Genomic DNA, 26,598 nt, shown 5'->3' on the forward strand with positions numbered 1-26,598 from the left:
AAAAATTTCATTCCTTTAATTTTTAAAAGTTTCTTTTATGGAGAAGTTTAAACATATTAAAAAATAGAATAATATAATGAGCCCTTCATGATAAGCTAGTTTATTAGTTATCAACTCATGGCTACTTTAGCTTCCTGTAAACATCTCCCAGTGTTGATGATTATCTGAGATGACACATCCTCTGACTATATTTCAGTGTGTATATCTATAATGTTCCTTTTAAAACACCACACAATACCTTAAAAATTTAATGAAAAAATTTAAATATTGTGAACGATCTAGGGATTAAATTCCTTTTTAAAATTTAAATAAAAAAATTATTTAAAAAATTTTTTTGTGGGTACATAGTAGGTGTACATACTTATGGGGGGTACATTAGATGTCTTGATACCAGCATGCCATGTGAAATGATTCAGTACTTTTAAGAACCAAATGAATCATTTTTTAAAATGTAGCTAATGCTAATTTCTGTTACTGCTTGTGTTTGTTAAGAGAAAGGCTACTTTATTTGGCAAATTTGAGTTCCTGTTTTTGCTTATTATATCATTGCTAAGAAAATACATAATAGCTACTCAGGAGGCTGAAGCAGGGGAATCGCTTGAACCCGGGAGGTGGAGGTTGCAGTGAGCCGAAATCGAGCCACTGCACTCCAGCCTGGTGACAGAGTGAGACTGTGTCTCAAAAAAAAAAAGAATCTTGGATATTCAGCCATTTATGGTACTGAACTATAAATGAATGGCTACAGAATGCCTTTTAAATTTAAGGTATGATTAATTTAAAATGTACACTTTGCTTGCCATAGTTTTAAGTTTTTGAATGCGTAATAAGAAATAATTGAAATAAAGAAATCAACTTTCTTTTATTAATTATAATTCGATTTTGTTTTCCTTTATGTTGGTTACAAAAAAATGGTAACCTTACTTTTTTTTTTTTTAAACAAATCAAAAGTTGGAAACCTTTTCAAAGTTATAGAATTTTAAGATTAAGTATTTGCTTTATTAAAGAATTAGTCAATATAGTATGCAACTGTTTTGATGAGAAATTTGTATTTTTCTCTCTCCAGCCATGCACTGAAGTATTATTTATAGATATATTCCATGAATATAATCAGACTCTTACTCCTGTACTTCTAGAAATGATGCAAACACTTCAAGGTAAGGCATGTTTTGTGAATAACTTTGTGTTAATCTGTTTAACGTTTAGTTAAGAAATAGTCTGAGTGCCTACAATGCATACTGTACTGTTTCCTGGGTCATATAATGAATATGAATTTGAGAAAAACAGTTTTAAAACTTACTATCTTCCAAAGGGGTGGCATTTGAGGTAGGCCTTGAATTATAGTTTGGAAGATGATAAATTTTCCTGTAATAAATACAATAGAAGCAAAAGCAAAACAGTAGTCATACTGCTTGCAGGAAGTCTGTTTGGAGCATGTTGTGAGAAATAGTGAGAAAAGGTTAAAATAATGTTAGCCTCTCTTAGAATGGTAGCAATGGGAATGGAAATAATTGATTATGGATTTGAGAGAAAATGATGATGTGAATTTTTGACACTTGGTCATTGCACTTTGTACACAAGTAACTAATTATCTGCCTATTAACTAATATTGATTTATGATTTCTGTCTTTTCTGCTAGACTGGAAGTCCTAGGGGCATTGATCACGTCTGTTTTGTTTCTACTTTATTCCCAGTGCTGGGCATATTCAGTAACTATTGTTACTTGATTGACTTTTGGCAACTGATTGAATGTGCTAGGCAAGGAAAAGTGATCAAAGATGATCCTAAACTTTTGAGCCTTAATGACAAGGAAACAGTTACCTCATTAGAAGTGGTAGGAGATAGAGATATACTTTCGGAGTGCATGTATATAAGGAGCCTTGGGAAAAGAAAAGAGGATCTCAAGGACAGAACCTGAGATTTTCACCTATAGGGATATGAGTAAGTAAAAGCCTTGTAAAAATGCCAGGTGTAGTGGTGTATCCTAGAGAAGAGCATGTTGTCAGAATGAGTGTTGGCCAGGCATGGTGACTCACGCCTGTAATTTCAGCACTTTGGGAGGCTGAGGTAGGCATATCACTTGAGCCCAGGAGTCCCAGACCAGCCTGGACAACATGGCAAAAACCTGTCACTACAAAAATTAGGAAAATTAGCTGGGCCTGGTGGTTAGTACCTGTAGTCCCAGCTATTCAGAAGGCTGAGGTGGGAGGATCATTTGAGCCCAGGAGGTTGAGGCTGCAGTGAACTGAGATCACTCCACTGTACTCCAGCCTGGGTGACAAAGCAAGACCTTGTCTCAAAAAAAATAATTTTGTGGTATATAGCACATTAGCATTTTGTGGTATATATTTTCTAGAATATTGCTTGTCATAACATTTTTCAAATATGCTATAGTGGTTTTTAATCCTGTGTTCTCTAATGATAATCATAAAACTTAGACTTTCCCTTTGTACTTGTGTCCATTTTTGACACCATGAAATGTGTTATACTTAATTGAATTGGGAAACTAACAAATTGTGTTTAAATATACATTTTTTAAAAAACTAGTTTTATTTGCTTTTGCTGATACCTGTATATATATATATTTTTTTAGGACCCACAAATGTGGAAGATATGAATGCACTGTTAATCAAAGATGCTGGTATGTTAAACTTAAGTGATTTAGAAGCATTTATTTATTCAGTAGTTGGAGAGTCTGTTTTGTGGTAGATTTTGTGCTGAGGGTGTTGAGATACAAGAGTAACTAAAATACAGGAACAATCTGATTGGGGAGATAACCAAGTAAACAGATAATGCATTATAATAATGCTATACAGGATAGTTAATGCTAAAGTAGGTGATGATCACCAGGTAGTTTGGTGTGTCTAAGGAAAGATTCCCAAAGAAGTGTAATGGGAGAACACAAGGATAAGTAGGAGTTACACGTGTGAGGAGGTGGTGGTGGAAAGAGGGTGGTGCATTCCAGGGAGATGGAGCAATAAGTACAAAGACTTGAAGGAAAGAGGAGGAAGCACAGTTAGAATTTGAATTGTGACTTTTTGGTTTAACTGGAACGTTGGGGTTAAAGGTTGAGTTGAGGCTGGAGAGAGTTAAGTAGGGACCAGATCATAAAATATTACATCCATTTTAGAAGCAGGCATTATTTTATAATTTTTATAGTTGGACTTAAATATTTTAGAATGAATTGAATTATCTGTTTGAAAGTAGTAAGGAATATTTAGGAAAAACATGAAGTAAAATAGTGTTTCTAAAATAAATTATTTCTTCTACTTAAATTATTTCTACTTAAATAATTTCCCTGATTAGCATATTGTGTGTTTCCTTTAATTAACATGTTTCATACACTAATTTGCAGATCTGATATCTGAAACCTTTAATTTTTTTTCTTAAATTTTCTTCTCAGTGTATAATGCTGTTGGATTAGCTGCTTATGAGCTCTTTGACAGTGTTGATTTTGATCAGTGGTTTAAAAACCAGCTTCTTCCAGAATTACAAGTCATTCACAATAGGCAAGTATAAAATTTTATATTTATTATACACTTACTTTACCTTATTTATTTTATTAATGAAGACAGGAAGGCATTAAAATGGCTTACAATTTAAAAAATGCAATCGTATGAGTTAGGTAATGTCTTATGTGGAAAGGAATAAGAATTTTGACATCTAGGAAGTATTTGATATATCAGGTAGTTTGCAGGAGAAAAGGAGGGCTTTATGCAAAGATGAGGGAGGATGGAGGTCTCTGAGTTCAAGAAACTGTGCCTAAGAGAAAGACAGTTGGAAACTTAGCAGGATGTATGCCTAGTGTCAGAAGTAGCCTAATGAAAGTAACATCTGTGAAAGGTGAGTGTCTTGGGATCACATAATGCATACTGCAAGTCTCTGGGGAGACAGTAGAGTAGGATGTAGAGATATCATGGCAAAAATATTTGAATACCCTTTCTAAGTTCTAATTGAGGTACCTGATTAAATAGTACAGATTCATATTACATTTAGTAATATGAATTACGAAATGAATTAATTTAGTACATTTAATAGCACATTTGCCCAATTCTGTTTTTTTTGAAATAGTCTCATTCTGTCACCCAGCCTGGAGTGCAGTGGTGCAATCTCAGCTCACTGCAACCTCCACCTCCCGGGTCCAAGCGATTCTTGTGCCTCAGTCTCCTGAGTAGCAGGGATTACAGACGCATGCCACCACACCTGGCCAGCCCAATTCTTACGTTTTATATACATTTAAGCACTTGTCTACTTACTTAAATTTTAGGTATTGAATGCATAAAATGAAAGGAAAAACCTCTTTCATAGTTTATAAAATTATTTCTTAGTTTAAAATTGGAGAATTTTAAAAAATTCTAAGGGGCTTTTTTCTTACTTTGAAGGATACACTTCTACTGATTCACTTCAGTATACCTGGGGCCTATCAGAATACTTAGCATATAGTCATAGATAGTTAATATTTGTTAACTAAACTAATGAATGCATAGAAGGTCACATTTGGAGCCACAGAATTTGTAGAGCTGGAGATACTCTAAAAGTAATTCTTACCAGTAAGTAGCTGTTTATCTCTTCAGTTATTCAATCATTTATTCAGTTAACATATATTTTTAACACTTGGAATTTGCCATGTCCTATAGGCGGTGTTAAATAAATAGACTCTGACTTAGTCTCAGGGAGCTAGTGAGCCTTTGATGGAGAGAAAGCTTTCATTGGCCAAAAAAATGTGTATTTTAGTTGTCCTTAAACCCTAGAGGCTATTTAGTATAAGACCTTCACTGTCCAGTGCAGAAGCTCCCTACGTGTGGCTATTGAGCACTTGAAATGTGCTTAGTGCAACTGAGGAAACAACTTTCCAATTTTAATTAATTTAAATTTAAAATTTAAAGCCATGTAAAATATTTATTGATTACATGTTGAAATGATATTTTGGATATATTGGGATATGTAAAAATATTAATAAGATTTTTTTTTTTTTTTTTTTGGAGATGGAGTCTTGCTCTGTTGCCCAGGCTGGAGTGCAGTGGCGCAATCTTGGCTCACTGCAAGCTCCGCCTCCCAGGTTCATGCCATTCTCCTGCCTCAGCTTCCCGAGTAGCTGGGACTACAGGTGCCCGCCACCATGCCTGGCTAATTTTTTTTGTATTTTTTTTAGTAGAGACGGGGTTTCACTTTGTTAGCCAGGATGGTCTCGATCTCCTGACCTCGTGATCCGCCTGCCTTGGCCTCCCAAAGAATAAGATTTTATTCATTTTTCTCTTATAATGTGGGTACTAAAAAATAAAATAACATATGTGGCCTGCATTATATTTCTAATGGTCGAAGCTGATGTAGACCAGTGTTTCTCAAACTTTAATGTACATATGAGTCACCTGGTAGTCTTGTTAAAGTTTAGGTTTTGACTTAGTAGGTCTGGGAAAAATCAGGCAATGCACACATTAAATAGCAAAGTGATCTATAATTTTACCTCTGTTTGGACGTGTCTATGAGTTTGGAATTTTACCTTTCTGAGTTTCATATTCTTTATCTGGAACAGAGTCTAATATGGTCTTAGTCCCAAAATTGATGGTTCTTTGGTGCTTTTACCTCTGTACACAAGTTGTTACTTCTGCCTGTGTCACTTGGTTCAAACAGTTTCTGTCCCTTGAAATGACATTTTTCCACCCTTTGGCTCCAATATTGTTTATCTCAAAGACTTGCTCAGATTCCATCTGTCTCTGCCCATTTCTTCTCTTCCTTTTCTAAAGTCCTAGTACACTACTTTGTGTTTTTAAATTCCTTTAGGTGTGTTATAAACTTCTTGGGGGCAGGGAATACTTACATACTTTTTTTTGTAACTTTATTTATTTATGTTATTTAATTTTTGAGATGGGGTCTCACTTTGTCACCCAGGCTAGAGTGCAGTGCCATGATGTTGGCCCAATGCAATCACTGCTTCCCGGGCTCAAGTGATTCTCCCACCTCTGCCTCCTGAGCAGCTGGGACCACGATGTGTGCCACCATGCTCAGCTATTTTTTTGTAGTTTTGGTAGAGACAGGGTTTTATCATATTGGCCAGGTTGGTCTCAAACTCCTGAGCTCAAGCGATCTGCCTGCCTCAGCCTCCCAAATGCTGGGATTACAGGTGTAAGCCACTGCACCCGGCCCAGTTTTTGCAACTTTAATGAGCAGTTTTTTCCTGTGTGCTTGATCATCTTTTAAAATTGCAGTTTTTTGCGGGGGGGAAAAAAAGTGTTTCATTTATACCCAAAAATATTTATCATCTTGCCACTAAAATTTACATAATATCAAGAAGGTACTTCATGAGTGAAATTCTTGGACACAAATGTTTTGAACTGCATGATTTTTCTCCTTACCTGAACTTAGATTTCTTTTAGCGAAGATGATAAGAGAAAGAAATGTATATACATGCTACTGTAAATGTTTTGCAAATGTTAATATATGTTATTTTGGTAATCTGAGTCACATTCTGTTACTGTGTACCTCTTACAAAATTAGCTTAGTTGAAATCACAAAATTTATATGAATGTTTTATATAAGCCTAGAAGTTTCTTACATTGTCCTGAAAATAATCTTCATAGTATTAACAGAATTGGAGTAGAAAATGAAATACAGGTGCTTCTTTATTATTATTTTTGGGGACCTTTCCAGTTTTAGAGTTTGGGGCATTGCCACTGTTTTTGGTTACTTGAGCTAAAAACAAATGGATTTGGTTTTTATGAAACATATCTACATTGTGGTTCTTTAAGATAAAAGAATCAGGATTAGAACATATATGCCTAGGAATTTTTAAGTACTAAAAGTTTTAATAATATTAATTTATTTAGATCAAGACTTCATTGTTAATATTTTTTACTGTGGTACATTTAGAAGTAGCCTTTAAGCTTTTTTTTTTTTATTTTTGACAGAGCCTTGATCTGTTGCCTAGGCTGGAGTGCAGTGGCACAATCTTGGCTTATTGCCAACCTCTGTCTCCTGGGTTTCAAGGGATTCTCATGCCTCAGCCTTCCAAGAAGCTGGGACCACAGGTGCATGCCACCATGCCCTGCTAATTTTTGTATTTTTAGTAGAGATGGGGTTTCACCATGTTGCCCAGACTGGTCTTCAACTCCTGGCCTCAAGTGATTTGCCCTCCTTGGCATTCCAAAGTGCTGCGATTATAAGCATGAGCCAGCACACCCGCTTTTAAGCTTTTATATTAAAAATGCAGATTGTATTCTTACTACATTTTAGATTTAAATGATACATTATACTAAAATAAATAGACCTCTTAAAATATTTAACATTTTAATTTCATGATTTTTTCCTGTTTAGGTATAAGCCATTGCGACGCAGGGTGATTTGGCTCATCGGTCAGTGGATTTCTGTGAAATTCAAGTCTGACTTAAGACCCATGCTTTATGAAGCAATCTGTAACTTGCTTCAAGATCAAGATTTAGTGGTATGTTTCTTAAGTGCCTTAAAAGAGTTAGTTTTTAAAGTTTCACCTGTGCAAATCATCAAGTTCATAACAGTTTATGTCTTTCTTTATGATGTTTATGGCCTTTCACTGCACTAGTTATTCCTTGGTGAGCAGTTTGATTTGAGGGTAGAAAATCTTTTGATTCTTGTTTGCCCCTCCCATTACTAGTCATTGAAAAAAAAAATTAAGCTCTACTATTATAAAGTAATTTATAATTTCTTAGAAAAAAAAGGCAGTTTAAAAAAATCCCTTTATAGCTTACATATTCTTCTTAAAATTCAGGATAGACTTTGGCATTGAAATAGCATCATAATTTATTTCATCTTTACTGTTGATTCTTTGTCCCTCATTTTGAGAATTTTTTTTAAACCTTTGGAATTATTGGGCTCTTTTAAGGAATTTTTCTTTCTTTGTGGTATTCATATATTATTGTTGATTTTGTGTTACTGAAAACTTGATAGTAAGCTCTTCATTGCTTTTTCCCCCTTCAAAGCAGTAGGTTTGCTGCTTTATTATAAAATTACTGAAATAGTAGTAGTAATTTTACAGGCCTATGATTTTAAAAAGTTTAAATTGTAAAGAATAGTTTTCTTTTTTCCTACTGGTGCTTTACTATATGCCTGGGTGAATATATTAGTGACTTAATATACATGTTCGCTGTCTTTTCCTGATTTTCAATTTGTTTTAGGTAAAATTAAGTGATTTCTTTTCTCCGCTGAGTTGTGCTAAGATCTTTTTAAATCATTTCTCAGTCTCCCTCGCTTTACCCCCCCAAATTTTATTTTTAGTTCGAACCCACCTGGTTTTTGCCTGTCAGGAGAGGCTTGGACTGTACTTCCCTTTTTTACATATGCTGACATAAAGAAAACTACATGTAGTGTTCACTAAAGGAAAGCATAAATAGGTGAATTTGTTACAGAAACACAATACATTCCAAAGGCAAATAGAACTTATCTTTGGATTTTCTACCTAAGTATTATCTGCTTTGTGTAAATAATTTGAGAATTTAAGTACCATTCTGTAATTATTAAATACTATAAGCATGGGAAGTTACAAGAGAGCCTTGTGGTATTTTACTGGGTTTACATTCCTAGAAATTTATTAATATAACTTAGCTACTTCTAAAATTTCTATTTGCTAAAATTAATTTTCTTCTGTAATAGCTTTAGAATAAAGCCTAAGATTTAAATTTTTGCTTTCCTAGTTGGAAATATTTGCCCTTCTGTCAGAGAGAAGATATTAAATGATTTATGGATGTGTTACAAAAGGGTTAAATTTCAATTAAGTTTTCTTTGGGAAATAGAGAAATTGCTTGGAGTTTTTCTTTTTTCTGTTTTGTTTTGGGAGACTGAGTATCTCTTTTTTGCCTAGGTTGCAGTACAGTGATACTATCACGGCTCATTGTAGCCTCAGTGTCCTGGGCTTAGCTGATCCTCCCACCTCAGCCTCCCAGGTATCTGGGACTATATGCGCCACAACGCCTGGCTGATTTTTCTGTTTTTTGTAGAGATGGTGTTTTGCCACATTGCCCAGGCTGGTCTTGAACACCTGGACTCAAACGATTCACCCACCTCAGTCTCCCAAAGTGTTGGGATTATAGGTGTGAGCCACTGCACTGGGCCCAGAAATTGCTTGGGCCTTAGACTTGTTTTATAATGAGTCTATTAAAAAAGGAAAGAGAAAAATGAATTATTTCAGCCAGCACCTTAAAAACAGAACATGAATTATACCAGATATCAACAAGTGTAACTGGAGAGAAAGGGATTCATGGCCAGATAAGTTTGGAAAACTCTGAAATAAATGTTCAAATGGGCCTCTTAGTTACACAACTGGTCAGAGCCTTTAAAAATGTACATTTGTGGCGTGCGTGGTGGCTCACGCCTATAATCCCAGCACTTTGGGAGGCCGAGGCGGGCTGATCGCCAGCCTGGCCAGCATGGTGAAACCCCATCTCTACTAAAAATACAAAAATTAGCTGGGCGTGGTGGCATGCGCCTGTAGTCCCAGTTACTTGGGAGGCCGAGGCAGGAGAATTGCTTGAACCTGGGAGGCAAAGGTTGCAGTGAGCCGAGATTGCCCCACTGTACTCCAGCCTGAGCGACAGAGAGAGACTACGTCTCAAAAAAAAAGAAAGAAAAAAGTACATTTGCATTATGACTAGCCCACAAGACTAATACATTAATATTCATAGAATATACTTTGAGGAAATGTTGCTTTAGGTTCAGCCTTTGCCCTTTATATCTTCTGGTGGCTACATCTCACGTTTACATGTTTTGCATATGTTTTATACTGTAACTATTATTTTGCAATAAATTGTTCAGAAGATTATTTAGTAAGGCACCCAGTTACTGTTGTAAACCTTGGCCTTTTTAAAAAGTACATTTAAAATCAAGAATGTGTAAGTCATACCGCTTTAATTTTCAACCTTTGAGAAATGCTAGCTAATATAATGTGGGGAGATACCTTATACATGCATACATATACACAATAGTGTACAACCATATAGAGACATGTATGTATATATATGCAAACATGCATTTATGTATATAAACATATACACAAACACACATTGTGTATGTATGTGTATACATATGTGTCACACAATTAAGTCAAATTGCTACACTGAGGAAAAGTTAACAATATATCAAATAAACCAAAAAATATGTCACTCTATTTGCATTATATTTCCCTAGATCAGACAGTAATTTTATATTGTCACACTGCTATCAGAGGTAAGAGACATTCTCTGCCCAGTGGCCTCTGATGTTATAAAATTTGTGAAGTCCTGTGCTAACTGGAGAAGTTGTTTCCTCCAGTTGCTGCACTGCTTCTGCTGTGTCACAAGTATGTAGATCCTGATGAATCGAATTCCTCTCTGGCTTTCAGAATCTGCATTCTCTTTCCTAAAGGCTGCTGTTAAGGAATCGGGATACATTTGATACTGATTAACTACCGTTGTCCATGTGCTATTCTTTTGTTATTAGAAGGAGACTGGCTGTGACGGAGTAGAAGTAGCTGTTAATTTTTTTTTCTTTTTTTGGCTGCTCCATAGAAAGAGCAGGGCTACCCCATAGGCAAGAATTTTGTCAATAAAAAGTTCAGCAACTAACAGAAGAAGCACTTGTGTGCTCATCACTCAGTTACCCATATTTTCATTTGTAATATTTTCCACATATATTTCAAATATTTTATTTAAGAAATAAAATATTACAAATGCAGTCGAATTCCTCTTTCTCTTTCCAGTCTCATTCTATTGTCTTTGTTAAGCAGAGGTTTTACATTTTAATAGATTCATTGATTACTTTTTTTTTAAATTTTTTTGAGACAAGGTCTCATTTTGTTGCCCAGGCTAGACTGCCGTGGTGAGGTCATGACTCACTGCAGCCTCGACACCCCAGGGCTCAGGCAATTGTCCCACATCAGCCTCTCGAGTTGCTAGGACTATAGGAGTGTACCACTATGCCTGGCTAATTTTTTGATTTTTTGTAGAGACGAGGTCTCACTGTGTTGGCCAGGCTGGTCTAGAACTCTGGGCTCAAGCTGTCTTCCCACCTTGGCCTCCCAAAGTGTTGGGATTACAGGCATTGGCCCCTGGGCCTGGAAAGAAATCCTTTTTCTTCACTCTTGGTTTTTTATTCTGCCTCGAATTTATTTTTGAGTGTGATGTAAGTAAGGTTCTATCTTTCTTTTTTAAAAAATAAGGTTGGCAACACCACAGTGATTCATTGAATAATACATAGTTTTCTTAGTGGTCCATACGGCTGTCTCTGTCATATCCCATGTTTACATGTGGACCTGTTTCTGGAATTTGTGCCGTTTCACTGGCCTACTTGTGTATCTCTACTTGAATACTGTTTTGTTGTTGTTGTTTCTTAAACAACAGCTTTATAGTAAGCCTTCACATCTGGTAGGAAATACATTCTTGTAGTTTTCAATACCCACAAATTTTTCATAGTTTATGGAAGATTAAATACTGTTTTCATTAGCCATTTTTTTTGCATGTGGTCCAGTGTTTGTACTTACTGTTAATTGACCACCTTTTTAAACTTATTGTTAACAGACTACCTCTTTTGGAGTATATCAGTAGTTCCTTGTGCCATAATTTGAGAACTGCTGACCTGGATTCTATACAATAGACCAAAACACCTTCTAAAAAGTATCTTTTACACTCTCCCTTCCTTTCCCCTTTATAACACATTAGTTAGTAGATGGAGTGCTTATGACAACTTTTAGGTTTTAGAACATTATTTCTACACTGTAAACTAGAATTACTAAACTTTAGGTTAGAGGAACCTTCTTTTCCCAGGACTACAGATGATTCTTTAACCAGAATACTTTGTTTATAAACCAGGCTTCTTTAGGCTGTAGGGTTTCTGAACTAATTATATCTTTAAGTTTCAGAAATTCAAAGGAAGTTTTTAGGACGTTTTGGCTGGGCACGGTGGCTCATGCCTGTAATCCCAGCACTTTGAGAGGCCAAAGTGGGTGGATCACCTGAGCCTGGCCAACATGGGGAAACCCCATCTCCACTAAAGATACAAAAATTAGCTGGGCGTGGTGGCGGGTGCCTGTAGTCCCAGCTACTCAGGAGGCTGAGACAGGAGAATTGCTTGAATCTGGCAGGTAGAGGTTGCAGTGAGCCGAGATCAAACCCCCATACTCCAGCCTGAGCAACAGAGCAAGATTTCATCTCAAAAGAAAAAAGAAATTTTTAGAAAGTTTTACTTAGATTATTCAACCTTCAGTAAAACAAGCAGTAAATTACTAGAAATTCAGCATTAGTATAATCTTTCACTTTTGTGAAAGCCTATGTAAGATATAAACTGTGGTATAATCAGAAAGCATGTAGTTTGAGGGCATGGTGTGGTTGCTTGTGAAGCAAAGAAATGGCCGTCTTCATGGGCACGTTGCCCACCAACCAGCATAGACATATGGTCATGTGCTGTTTCATGACAGGGGTATATTCTGAGAAATGCGTCCTTAGGCGATTTCCTCATTGTGGGGACATCATAGAGTGTGCTTTTACACAATCCGAGATAGTAGAGGCTATCTAGGCTGTGGGTACAAACCAGTGTAGCATGTTACTGTACTAAATACTTTAGGCAGTTGTAACATGATGGTAAGTATTTGTGTGTCTAAACAGAAAAGGTACAGTAAGAACATAGTATAAAAGATAAAAAATGTTACACCTCTATAGGGCGCTTAACTTGAATAGCGCTTGCAGGCTTGGAAGTTGCTCTGGGTGAGGCAGTGAATGAGTGATTAGTGAATGTGAAAGCCTAGAAAATCACTGTATACCACTGTAGACTTCATAATCATTGTACACTTAGGCCACACTAAATATATTGGGAAGTATTCTTTCTTCAACAATAAATTAACCACATCTTACTCTAACTTTTTTTTTTTTTTTTTTGAGATGGAGTCTCGCTCTGTCTCTCAGGCTGGAGTGCAGAGGCGCTATCTCGGCTCACTGCAAGCTCTGCCTCCTGTAACTTCTTTACTTTAAAAAATTTTTAAAGTTCTTGACTCCTTTGTAATAGCACTTAGCTTAAAATACACATACATTGTATATTTGTGCAAAAATATTTTCTTTTGTTAATATCCTTATTCTGTAAGCTTTTATTATTTTACAGTTTTTTCCACTTCTAGTAATTTTTCTTAAAATCTAAATCAAAGACACAAACACGTTAGCCTAGGCCTACGCAGGGTTAGGATCATCAATATCATTGTCTTCCACCTCCACATCTTGTCCCACTAGAAGGTCTTCTGGGGCGTTAACACACATGCAGCTGTCATCTCCTATGATAACAATGCCTTCTTCTGAGCTGGGTGTGGTAGCTCACGCCTATAATCCAAGCACTTTGGAAGACCAAGGCGGGCAAATTGCTTAAGCCGGGGAATTCAAGACCAGTTTGGGCAACATGGTGAAACCCTGCCTCCACAAAAAATACAAAAATTAGCCAGACATGGTGGCGTGTGCCTATAGTCCCAGCTACTCGGGAGGCTGAGATGGGACTGCTTGAGCCTAAGAGGTCAAGGCTGCTGTGAGCCATGATCATGCCACTGCAGTTCCAGTCTGGGTGACAGAGTGAGACTCTTTCAAAAAAAGAAACAACAAAAAATGCCTTCTCCTGTCATACCTACTGAAGGACCTGCCTGAGGCAGTTTTACAGTTAACTTTTTTTTTTTTAATTGGTAGAGGAGTATATTCTAAAGTAACAATAAAAAAGTATAGTATAGCATATACATAAGCCAGTAACATAGTTGCTTATTTTCATTATTAAGTATTATATACTATGGAACATAATTGTATGTACTATAGTTTTGTTTTATAAAGGGACAGGGTCTTGCTGTGTCACCCAGGCTGGAGTACAGTGGCGTGATCATAGCTTACTGCAGCCTTGAATTCCTGGGCTCAAATGATCCTCCCACCTCAATCCTCCCACTTCCCAATTACCTGGGACTACAAATGCATGTTACCAGTCCTTCCTAATTCTTTGATTTTTTTGTAGAGTGGGATCTCTCTATGTTGCCCAGGCTGCTCTCAAACTTTGAGCCTCAAGCTATTCTCCCTTCGTGGCCTCCCAATGTACTGGGATTATAGGTGTGAGCAACTGCACCAGGCCATGTCTGTGCTGTACTTTTATACTACTGGCTGTGCAGTAGATTTCTTTACACCAGCATCACTGCAAATGCATAGGTAATGTGATGTGTTTTGACAGCCATGACATCACTATGTGATGGGAATTTTCAACTCCGTTATAATCTTACGAGACTACGTTTGTAAATGTGATCTGTTGTTGACTAATACATTATTATGTGATGCATAATTGTATTGAATTTTCTGAAATGGAAAGTTACTAGTTGGAGTTTAATGAGGTACTTTCAGTGGTATGGAGAAGACTGTAGCATAGCCCATATTTACTGTGGGAAGTACAGCTGGGATCTGGGCAGAGGTATTACAGGTGCTTTGAAACTCTTCTGTCTTTCCACTCTTGTGCATTTTATGGGTCTTTCAGTTTTGTCAATTTTTCTTTTGTACACTTTCTAATTTTTTTTCTATTTACCTATCCTTTGTATCTCAAAAACACTGCTACAGATCTTAATCTCTCAACTAGTCTGTGTTTTGAAAGATCCCAGAATGAATTCTGAATTCAATGATATTCATCAAATATAAATTCTGAAGGAAATATAGAATAATCTGTGTTTGAGACATCAAAATATTAGACCTATCTAAAACAAAGAAGAAAGGAAACCTTAGTCTACTAAGTTTCCTACAGTCAGTTTTGAGTTTATAATTGATATGTCTATTAATTATACATGAAAATGACCTTGAGAATTTTTTTCTTGAAAGGAATTTATTTATTTTTATTTTATCTGGAATTTTTATTTATTTTTTATTTTATCTGGAATTTATTATTATTTATTTTTATTTTATCTCTGGTCCTTGATTCAGGAGGAGATGTATAAATCAAAGATGCTTTTTATCCTTTTAGGAAACTTATTGATATAACATTTCAGAAGGATGATACCAGATTGTATAATTCAGTATACTAATGTATAGGATAATATCATTTATATTAGTATTTCTTATGCCTGGCATGGAGTCAAGTCTTAGAAAATGCTTATTGAAAGAATTAGGAATAGGGATAGGAAAGAACCCAAGAATGAGGATGGCTTTTTAAATAATTGAATTATGAAATCATTATTTTATTTCTCCTTAGCATATTATTATTTTGTGTCTGCCTTATTTACATTTTCCTGGTGGTCTTAAGTTCCTGAGATACTGCCATTTCTTTCTGGCCCCAACACCATGCTCACTGTTTTAGTCTGGAATGCCTTCACTGCTATGGGCAAGATGTAAAAGTGGTCAGGCATTAGGCTAGTCCAAATCCACCTAAGTGTCTTGATAAGGTGCATTCGTTGTGACATCTGCACAGAAGTTTCTGGCTCTGCTTACCTTTGTGGCAGTATTTGGAAGTACTGTTGACCTGCATTTTCTTCTCATTCGTTTCCCTGTTTCTCTTATGCTTTGTGGGATCTTTCCAATGTTTCTTATGTCTTGACGGCACTTACTCTCCCAATTTGGAATTGCCTGTTATCTTTTCATGAATTTTCTGAGGTTTCAGCTGGGGTAGGGTGGACTCACAGTAGAAATGTGTTAGACTTTTCTACCAGTCTTCTAGCACACTCCGCAAGTCTTCATTCTATAAACTCAAGTTTTGATGTTGTCCCCCCATTGCTTGAGTTGCTGCCAAATTCATTCCTTTTTTTTGTGGTAAGTACCTCTTATTTCTTTTAAAGCTCAGGAAGAATCCGACTGTTTTTCTTATGTTTATTTGTCATCATGTAAAATGCTCTTTAACTTTCCTTAAAAGTCTGTGTTTTTTTTTCCCTTGTGATCTGGCTTTCTGTTCTTGCAATCAAACTGGAATGCACGCAGTTCATCTTAATTCATTTCACCTTTTTCTCTGCACATACTACTACACTGACTTCCCTTTTTTAGGAAGGAAAACACATTGTTTTATTCAGGTGTCTTGTTTCATACACTTATTTGCATAAATGTTATGGCTTGGGGTTGAGTGCATCTCTAGAATAAATGGTCCTTTCGTGGAGGAAAGTCGAGAGAATTAAGGGTTAGTGTGCTGGCAGTTTGATTTCTTTTCCTTTCCTTTCCTTTTTCCTTTTTTCCTTTTTCCTTTTTCTGAGTTGGAGTCTTGCTCTGTTGCCCAGGCTGGAGTGCAGTGGCACAATCAGCTTACTGCAACCCTCGCCTCCCAGGTTCAAGCGATCCTGGTGCCTCAGTCTCCTGAGGAGCTGAGATTATAGGTGCACGCCACTATGCCCAGCTAATTTTTGTATTTTTTTAGTAGAGATGGGGTTTCACCATGTTGGCCAGTCTGGTCTCGAACTCCTGGCCTCAAGTGATCCGCCGGCCTTGGCCTCCCAAAGTGCTGGGATTATAGGCGTGAGCCACCGTGCCTAGCCGTGATTTCTTGTTTCTTTTTTGAGGGGCTTTCATGTCTTGGTCTCTGTGAATTGTTAATATTGTACTTGTATATTCACTCAGTACTAAATGCTGGGAACTTAAAGATGTTTACGTGTGGTCCATATCCTCAAGGGGATTGTCCTGTGCTTAATGTTTTCAAGTTAGCCATTTTTATCAGCAATTGTTTAATATCTATTCCTCTCCTCCCCAGATTGTAAGATCTGTATGGGCATGGCTTACTCAGCTTTTTCTGCAGCAGCTAACACAATGCCGATGATAGTTCCTCATTGAATAGTTTTTGATGCAATACATGACCATACTGTCTTTTCATGAGGTCATTTTGTGGCAGATCAAGTGGCAGCAAATTAGTTAAATCTGTTAAAAATCTGGAAATGTTCACATTGCCTTTAGAGACAGTGAATAAAAGGAAAAATCAGGTGAAAAAACATCTGCACTGTAGGCTCTTAGAATCTGCGGATTTGGCAGTAGAGTATTTAACATTGGTGAAGGTGCCTAATTGCATCTCAAGACCTCAGAAGCTCCTGTAAAATGTTTTAAACACTTACTTTTTGAAAAATGACTGGAAAGAAAAAAACATTTGCTATAGTGTAACATCTAAGAAAGTAATGGTTCTCAGCTGGGAAATAAAAGTTTTAGATATATTATCTCACAGATTGAAATATAGAATTTAGTCATGTCTTGAGCTCATGTTACTTTATGTGAAAACTATGAATATCTTAGCCCATGTCAATTTTAGCCGATTAAGTCTGCGATAACACTTGAAAGAGAATGAGATTATGTTGTAATATGATTTGCCCAGGCAACATGCTGGTACACATGGAAAATATGATTTAGGAGGTCAGGAGCATATGTAAACCTTTCTGTATTTGTGAACTGTGGGATTTAGCAAATCTCAAAATATTTTGGGGATATTTCAAATATTTACTGTAATTGAGGTTACAGGTGGAAATTTGCTTGTGTTCTTTCTCCTCCCCGCTTCCTTCCTTCGTTGTCTCCTTTTGCACCTTTGACTTACACATCCTCCAGTTTGCCCAACCCCACCCTGGTTTCCTGCTTCCTTCTTCCTCAATCCCATGCTCTCCACATACTTTACGGCAGATTATTTTCCTTCCTGGAAGGACCCACTGGATTAAAGGCTTGTTAAGTAAATTATGGGAAACTGAGAAAAATAGGAATAAATGCTACTTTACCTTTTCTTTTTATTCCTTGGTTTGGATAAGGAGAGTATCCTTTTATTTCTGAATATTTACATGGTCTGTGACTCTAATAATAATAAGAATACAGAAAGTGATTTGGAATAAAGTTTTTTGTTTGATATTAATGATGTTTAATCATTCTAAAATAATTAAAAACTCATGATATACTTTCTTTTAGGTCCGTATTGAAACAGCTACAACTTTGAAGTTAAATATCCTTCTGAAAATTTAAAAATATTTCATTGCAAAGAACTTTAACACTTTTAATTATTATTTATTTTGTGAAATTAATTTATGTATACTTGTTTTAGATACAGATTTATTTTGATAAAACTTATATATTCCCAATATTCCTTAACTGTTCTTCACCTGTTGATGATTTTGAATTTAGAACAGATCAGTTTCTACCGGTAAGAATATACATTTCCAGGTATTTTTTTAAAAAACAGTTTCTGCTTATGTCTTTGAATACTATTTTATACATGAAGTTATCTGTGTGTTACTTATTAAAGTTGAATTTAAAAGTATGCTATATTGGATTATTTTGGAGGATATAATTTTTATTTGTAAACTGTTTTGGTAACTTTTATTGCCAACAGTTCACTTATATTCTGCTTACTTTTGTTTAGCAGTTTTGTCATCTGTGTTGAAGTTGTTTGCCAAACTTTTTTTTTCAAAATTGAAAAACATCTAGTATCTTCATTTTATGTGTGTCTATTACTTTTGCTCCTTAGGTTATTTCTCTGTGTTATTTGCATGTGTATATCTTTATCCTGTCCTACACACTAGACTGTAAATTACTTGATGAGCAGAATACCAAGTTCTACTCATCTTTTTACTCTTTACTCAACCCCCAGCACCTAACATGATGTTTTGCCATAACTGGTACTCAGTAAGCACTTGTTAAACGTATCAGTAACATTGGGGTGTTAATATTTGTTCTTAAGAGGACTGGGTGAGAAGAAAGTTACGTGATAAAATGTACTTCTTTTGGTGAGGGGGATAGATAGGGAAGCTTGTAAAGCAGTGATCTTGCTTTAATAAAATAATCACTAGACATTTTTGGATGAAAGAAATGTGTTGTAGAAGTGTGTGCTAAAATGAGCCATATATCTGAAAGAACAAATTCTTGCTTTATGTAAGTGTGATTTGTTAGTTTCTAATGTAATTTTCATAATATAAGAGTTCACAACCAGACATAGGGTATTTGTTTTTGATTTCCTAATAAGAACTATTCTGCCATTTTTAGAATAACAAGTTATGTCTATAAAAATGTATATCTCCATGCAATATATATTAAGGGTTACATCAGATAGCTGGTATGTGAGTGCAATAATTAACGTCTTTTTGCCGTAATGAGTAGGTCTTGCAAAACAAAACATTTCGTGATTGGCACCGGGCATATATGGAAGAACAGTGACAAGGCGCTGTTAATGGTTTAGTTAACAGTATAGAATTTAAACAGACATACCTTAGACAATATCCCTCTAAACATTATTCAGTTTGTAGATGAGTTAAATTCTGAAATGGACACATTCAGCAGCAATGAAGAAAGAAAACACTTTGTAAAACAATATGTACCGGCAGCTTGAACAATTTCAGGTTGTTTAGGTAATGCCAGGCTTTTGGCTTTCTGTTTATTTGACTTATTGCTTTGACATTATGATTTATTTCTTTCTTCTGTTCGTATGAATGTAGAGGTCTTTCATTTCTATTCTAAACCTTTTTTATTTTATTTCTTTTTACCTGCAGTATTTGGAAACCATGTTCACACTACTTTTTCAGTTACTGCAGCAAGTTACAGAATGTGACACAAAGATGCATGTTTTGCATGTCCTTTCTTGTGTGATCGAAAGAGTCAACATGCAGGTAATTATATTGTAAAACATGAAAATAAATGAGGGGTGGGTAGAATAGATGTAGAATTCATTAATATCCTTGATTACATTTTTTAAGAATTAAAACATTAATTGAAATGCTTCTAACTTATAGATTGTGGTTTCAGTTATGTATTATTCAAAATTGACATTTATATTCGATTTTTTAAAAATGAGAAAATTAAAATACTAAAAAAAAATTGGATGAACAATGTAGAGGTGTTCCTAGAGCAGAATTTTACATATTTTAGAAGATCCAGCCGACGTAAAATTCAGTGTGTTTGAGGGCATAGCCACAAGTGTCCATCAGCAAGACTTCTGGGAAGTCTGTTATTTTTACCTTAAAAATTAAGTATTTTTTGCAGTCTGGTCTGCATTATATTTACATTTGGCTTATGTAAAAATGAGGTGTAAAGCTCTTAACAGTTCAGTTATTCAGCTTCCCCTGTCACTCTGAATCTTTGTGGAAAATTGTTAATCTGGAAAACCGCACTATAATTATCGTTGTGACTTCCTATATTCTAGTTCACCATTGCATATCCTTGTTTGGAAAGCACTGAAGCAAATCTGTGATTTGCATAGTATTAGGAAAGATAATTGATTTGGATTTCACAGACTTAAGAGTTTACTCTTGGATCTGCTGTTAGTGAATTGTGACATCTTGAGCAGATTTATTCTAAAGCGGTTGATGACAATAGCTATTAATTATTGAGTAATGACAACATACTGACATATGTGGTACGTGCTTTGCATATATTTCTCATTTAGTTTTCACAGAAAACTTGAGGTAGAGGAGTTAGAATTTATTGTCTAAACAATTTGAGACTTGAAGGAACTTTTCGAAGTCCACATATTTTAATGGCACTGCCAGTACTTTAAGCATAATGCGACTCCCGTGGTAGGGTTGAGTCACTGTTAATCATTTGAAACAGATCTGGGTACTGGTGTCTAAAAGTAGTAATATCTTGTATGATTTTAGTACCTGGTGTTCTTAATACATTAATCACATTAATTCATTTGATGGTGTTTTTTCCAACAACATTGAGAGAGTTTGGTCACACAGAGTTCATTGCAACTGTTTTAAGAACTCATTTTAAGTCCTTGCCTCTGCTATTTAGTTTGGGCAAAGTCTTTAACCTTGTGTCCTCATGTATAAAATGCTAAAGATACTTCTGAACTCACCTAACTTAGGATTTCATGAGCATAAAATTATTTCACATCTCCAGAATGCTTCAGAGTACTATAAAGTTGCAATAAATGGTTTAAAAAGTTGATTATAAAAACAAGATTTGGCTATTTTCTGTAATTTTATTTAGAAATATATGGCAGATGGAAATTTCTTAAATAAAACTTTTTTTTTTTTAAATAGAAATGGGTCTTCTTACCTTTGTCTCCCCAAACTTGGAATTAAAACTTTTTCTCCAAAGTTTGTTATTTTTTTGGCTTAGTAAATTTAAAAATGCTTTTGTGTTTCTGTCTACACTCATCTTTCAGAACACAAATAGTCTAAGCAGCTTACGTGCCTGTATCATCAGAAAGTATACAGTTATTCAATAAGTTTTTGTATTGTATCAAAAGATACAATAAGATGTTATTCAATAAGATATTCAATAAGTTATTCAATAAGATAAGATCAATAAGATACAGTTATTCAATATAGTTTTTGTTTTTCAAAACTCAAACTAAATAGGAAATGGTTAAAAAAAAATCTTCAGTTGTCTGATTCTTTTTTTTCCTACCTTAACCTCTGATCAACCTTATCATTTTTATCATTGTTGCATAGATCCCTTAACTCTCTTTAATATGCCAAATTTGACGTTTGTCCATGAGGCAGCAAACTTTTTAAAAATGTTAACAAATTTTATCTTTTTTGAGACGAAGTCTTGCTCTGTCACCCAGGCTGGAGTGCAGTGGCACATCTCAGCTGACTGTACCCTCCTCCCCAATCTCCTGGGTTCAAGTGATTATTGTCCTCAGCCTCCTGAGTAGTAGCTTGGATTACAGGCGTGCCACCATGCCTGGCTAATTTTTTTTTTTTGTATTTTTAGTAGAGATGCAGTTTCGCCATTTTGGCTGGGCTGGTCTCAAACTCCTGGGCTCAAGGGATCCACCCGCCTTGGCCTTCCAAAGTGCTGGGATTACAGATGAGAACCACCGCAGCCGGCCAGAATTATCTTTTTGATATTAGGCAGCAAACATTTTGAGCCATCTACAATAGTGCTTTCTTCTTCTTCTTCTTTCTTCCTTCGTCTTCCTTCTTCCTTCTTCCTTCTTTCTTCTTTCTTCTTTCTTCCTCCCTTCCTCGCTTTCTCCCTTTCTCCCTTTCTCCCTCCCTCCCTCCCTCCCTCTCTCTCTCTTTCTTTCTTTCTTTCACAAAGTGCAGGTTTGTTACATAGGTATACATGTGCCATGTTGTTTTGCTGCACCCATCATGTTGACAGTTACATTAGGTATTTCTCCTAATGCTATCCCTCCCCCAGCCCCGCACCACCCGCTCCCCACAGGCCCCGGTGTGAGATGTTCCGTGCCCTGTGTCCATGTGTTCTCATTGTTCAACTCCCACCTATGAGTGAGAACATGCGGTGTTTGGTTTTCTGTCCTTGTGATAGTTTGCTGAGAATGATGGTAATGATAGACTGGATTAAGAAAATGTGGCACGTATACACCATGGAATACTACACAGCCATAAAGAAGGACGAGTTCATGTCCTTTGCAGGGACATGGATGAAGCTGGATACAATAGTGCTTTCTGATACATACAGTTTAATGTTGAAGTTTCAGTAAAGTCACCATCTTTGTACCATAACGTACAATTATTTGAATATTGTCTTTACTTTTTGATAAAGTAGTTGAAAACCTACAATTAACTTTTCTAGTGCAGAGATCTTATAAATATATAGTCAAAATAAATATGTAATCATCAGGGGTGGTATCAGGTGGTCTTTGGGCCTGTGCATTTCTGAAGTGAAAGAACAAAATTAAAGGGACTCTGTGAAATATAAAATACTCTGTTGAAAATTTTATCTAAAAGATGAGGTGTCCTTGGGGACTTAGAGTAATTTTTTTTAACCCCAATGATAGAGCCCTCATTAAAACATTTGTTAGATTGTCACCTATTTGATTTTCATGTTTTCAGTGATATGAATTTAAGTGGAGCTTTCCCTATATGTGAGTTAACCCATAAGGCTATAATACTCAGAGTGCTTCCCCCACACCCCAAGTTCTTTTGTAAGAACACTTAACATGAGATCCATCCTCTTAACAAAATTATAAGTGTAGAATACATTATTGTTGACTTTTGGTACAACATTCTATAGCAGAACTCTAAAGCTTATTCATCTTGTTTACCTGAAACTTTATGCCTGTTGATTAGTAACTTATTTCCCCTTCCCCTTAGTCCTTGGCAACCACCATTCCACTCTTTGATTCTATGAATTAGACTATTTTAGATACCTCATGTAAGTAGAATTGGTGTATATATGCAATTGTGTGTGTAATACCACATGTTCTTTATCCATTCATCTGTTGATGGATATTTAGGCTGCTTCCACATGTTGGCTATTGTGAATAGTGCTACAATAAACATGGTAGTGCTAATAATTTCTTTGGGATCCTGATTTCAGTTCTTTTGAATAGATGCCCAGAAATGGGATTGCTGGATGATATGATAGTTCTAGTTTTCATTTTTTTTGGAAGCTCAGTGCTACTTTCCATAGTGACTGTAGCATTTTACATTCCTAGAAACAGTGTACAAAGGTACCAATTTCTCCACACCATTGGCAACACTTGTCTTATCTTTTATTTTTGTTTGATAATAGCCACCCTGACAGGCATGAGGTGATATCTCATTGTGGTTTTTGACTTGCATTTCCCTAATGACTGCAAAAACTTTCTTAGTTCTATGTGATTTTTAAAATGTTATGCAAATAATTGAAATTGTCCTTCCCTTAAAACCTTTGTATTATAATCTTATTCAGAATTTTATATGGACAGTATTTTTTCTTTCACCTCTTTTCATTGAAAAATCTCAAACCTACAAAAAAGTTATAAAATAGATCAACACTTATATATCCTTCACTTCATTAGTAAGTTTCATCACTTACTAATATTTTACCACATTTGCTTTCTTTTTATCTATCCACATATACAGATTGTTGTTGTAAAACTATTTCAGTTTTAGTTGCAGACATCATGATACTCTCCAGAATATTAGACCTCTCCTTCTTAAGAGATGTATGCTGCATTTCCTACATTATCATAACCATGATTAGACTCTGGAAACTTAACACTGATGCAATACTACTATCTAATATCAAGTCAGTATTCAGATTTCTTTAGTTGCCCCATATAGCTAGCCTCCCACCCCACTGGAATATGTTTGGCTCTCATGTCCCTGCTCTGTTATTTTTAATGCCCAGTCTTTTTCTGCTTCCTTTTATATCTTTCACAGCACTCTGTGATTGATTTTTTTGTTTTTGTTTTTTGAGATGGAGTCTTGCTTTGTCACCCAAGCTAGAGTGCAGTGGGGCTCTCTTGGCTCACTGCAGCCTCCACCTCCCAGATTCAAGTGATTCTCCTGCCTCAGCAGGAGTAGCTGGGATTACGGGTGCGCGCCACCATGCCCGGCTAATTTTTGTATTTTTAGTAGAGACAGGGTTTCACCATGTTGGCCAGGCTGGTTTTGAACTCCTAACCTCAAGCGATCTGCCCTCCTTGGCCTCCCAAAGTGCTGGGATTACAGGCGTGAACCACTGTGCCTGGCCTCTATGATTGATTTTTGAAATACTGTTTTTATAGCATTAATTTTAATTTAGAACATTGTATATTCTAATGACAGCCAAGATTGGAATATAAATATTTTATGGCTTTTAAATGTAACTGGGTACTTTGGTTTTATTACCCCATTTGTAATTTATAGTATATATTTCTTTTCTGCAATTTCTAGGAAAGTATCCTCTGTATTTAAAACCAAATTTTCCTTATTTTCCTTACCAATAGATTGTGTTGTCATATGCTTATTTTTAGTTGAGTATGAATGAGTTAGATACTTTGAAATCTGTTTGTACTAATTAATTGGCCTGCTTTTATGAGCTAACTGGAGTGATCTTTGAGATAAACACTTAGCAATATTGAGTACATGTTCCAGAAATAATATTATAATCAAATTTTGAAAATAAGGTATTACATGATAAATATGTTAAAATAAGGTAATACGTATCTTAATATTTATTCACTTATATCTTACTGAGATGTTTGTGCAAATATTTAACTTCTTATTTTTCTACATTCCCACCAACACTTCCACTACAGGAGAGGGGAGCAAATTCTGTAGTTGTTTGGCTACCCTTTTAGAGTATTTTACTAGCAGAATGAAGAAACTCACCCTTTCTGGGAACATTTTAAATTTTAATCCAGATATTGAAGTAGATAGTAGTGAAGCTATGAAGGTCTAGTGTTTTTATTGCATCCCCAAGGATACTCTTAGAGCAGTTTCAAATACTGTAATACTAAGCTTACAGCAATCTCAAATACTGGAGCTGAAACGCTGTCCGGCATCATTGTAGATCCATTTTATTTTTCAAGAAACTACTGTCAGACTGAGCTGTGCTTCAGGGTAAAATTTAAAATCTGATTAACTTAATCCATAGTGAGCTTAGCAATTTTATCCTTTGAAAATGTTTTTTTTCTCTTGTGTTTCCACCATACCTTGTATACACCGTCATCATTGCACTTCCCCTTTTTCATTGTAAGGGTTTGTCTGGCTGTCTGTGTATCCTTTTCTGTCTAGTGCCTTGTGTTCAGGGCCTGAAACTTGGAAGATATCTGTAGAATGAATGAATAAATGCTGACTTTTTAAAAAACAATAGTATAATTTCCAATTTGGTAAGCTGTTTTATTAAAAAAGAAGCAGGATATAACAGCATTTTCTGTTAACCTCTAAAGAATGTTTTTTTATATTCATAAATTTTATTTCATTCAGTACACTTGATATTTGTTTAAAATTATTTAAAAATATTTACTATAGAGCCCTGGGCTTTTATGTAATGTCTAATTTTATTTCTTAAGGGTATAAGCTTAATACATTACATCTAATAAATATTAAATATGTGCTGCCTGGGACTTAATAGTGCTCTCATTGTTTTTCAAAGTAAATTGCCTTCTTTACTAATAAAATTTTGTTGTTTCCTCTACTTATATTGTAATAGATACGACCATATGTGGGATGTTTGGTACAATATTTGCCCCTCCTTTGGAAGCAGAGTGAAGAACACAATATGTTGAGATGTGCTATTTTGACAACACTTATTCATCTTGTTCAGGTAAGTCATTCTCCACAGAGTTTTTTTAGTTCAGTGGTTTTTAAAAAATTCTTTTAAACATTTAAAAATTGGTTTTATGTGATTTATGTTAATGGTAGTGAAAAACTTCACATATCTTTTATATTTTTTTCCATGTGTGATCTAAACAGATTTAAAAACAACTTTTGCATGCTTATTTTGGACATTGTTTTGAGGATGTGAAAAATATTATTCACTTTTAAAGAAGATGTCATCTCCAGTGATGATAGACTCATGGTTCATGCAGTCCATGGCACCATGCATGCAGTTTCCTTGGTGGTTGGGGCTTTTCTGCTTAAACATACTTTATGTTTTCACTCTTTTTCCTTGATTTAAAATAATAAAATTCGCTATTATAACTTGGTAAGGCAGGAAACCAGATAAGTTGCTTTTGAGGGGAAACAAGTGAATTGGATTTCAGACATTTTGACGTTTGAGGTGTTGGGATGTGGTAGCAGGTAGAGAGGAACCTGAAACTTAGAGACTGTAGTTCTTATTTGAACTGTTACAGTGAATCATAGTCTGGTGAGAGTATGGATAGGGAAGAGCTCAAGGCTGTGAGTTAGAATATATGTGTGGGGATGCTCAAGTGATTTTACTGACTTCACCCACAAGTTTGAGAAATTTTCCAGTGGGGGAGAAATCAGAAGTACCCCTAAATTCAAAAGTACTGCTCTAAAGCTTTCTAAAATTAGTTTAGAAAAAACCAGAAACTCTTCTC

General features: G+C 35.5%; 1 protein-coding gene across 4 annotated transcripts in view; it reads left to right on the forward strand.

Moving 5' to 3' along the window:
* The window catches only part of IPO11 (importin 11), a 220,696-nt gene that overhangs the window by 73,321 nt on the left and 120,777 nt on the right, over positions 1-26,598 (forward strand). For all 4 annotated transcript variants that reach the window (XM_024246853.3, XM_063724115.1, XM_054555604.2 and 1 more), the window contains exons 13-20: positions 1,064-1,154; positions 2,591-2,638; positions 3,401-3,506; positions 7,309-7,435; positions 17,841-17,874; positions 18,032-18,072; positions 19,415-19,531; positions 25,746-25,859. In XM_024246853.3, coding sequence (XP_024102621.1) covers positions 1,064-1,154; positions 2,591-2,638; positions 3,401-3,506; positions 7,309-7,435; positions 17,841-17,874; positions 18,032-18,072; positions 19,415-19,531; positions 25,746-25,859 — 678 coding nt within the window. The remainder of the gene's footprint in view (positions 1-1,063; positions 1,155-2,590; positions 2,639-3,400; positions 3,507-7,308; positions 7,436-17,840; positions 17,875-18,031; positions 18,073-19,414; positions 19,532-25,745; positions 25,860-26,598) is intronic.

The sequence above is a fragment of the Pongo abelii genome, chromosome 4 (assembly GCF_028885655.2).
Source record: "Pongo abelii isolate AG06213 chromosome 4, NHGRI_mPonAbe1-v2.0_pri, whole genome shotgun sequence".
In the NCBI taxonomy this organism is placed as follows: Eukaryota; Metazoa; Chordata; class Mammalia; order Primates; family Hominidae; genus Pongo; species Pongo abelii.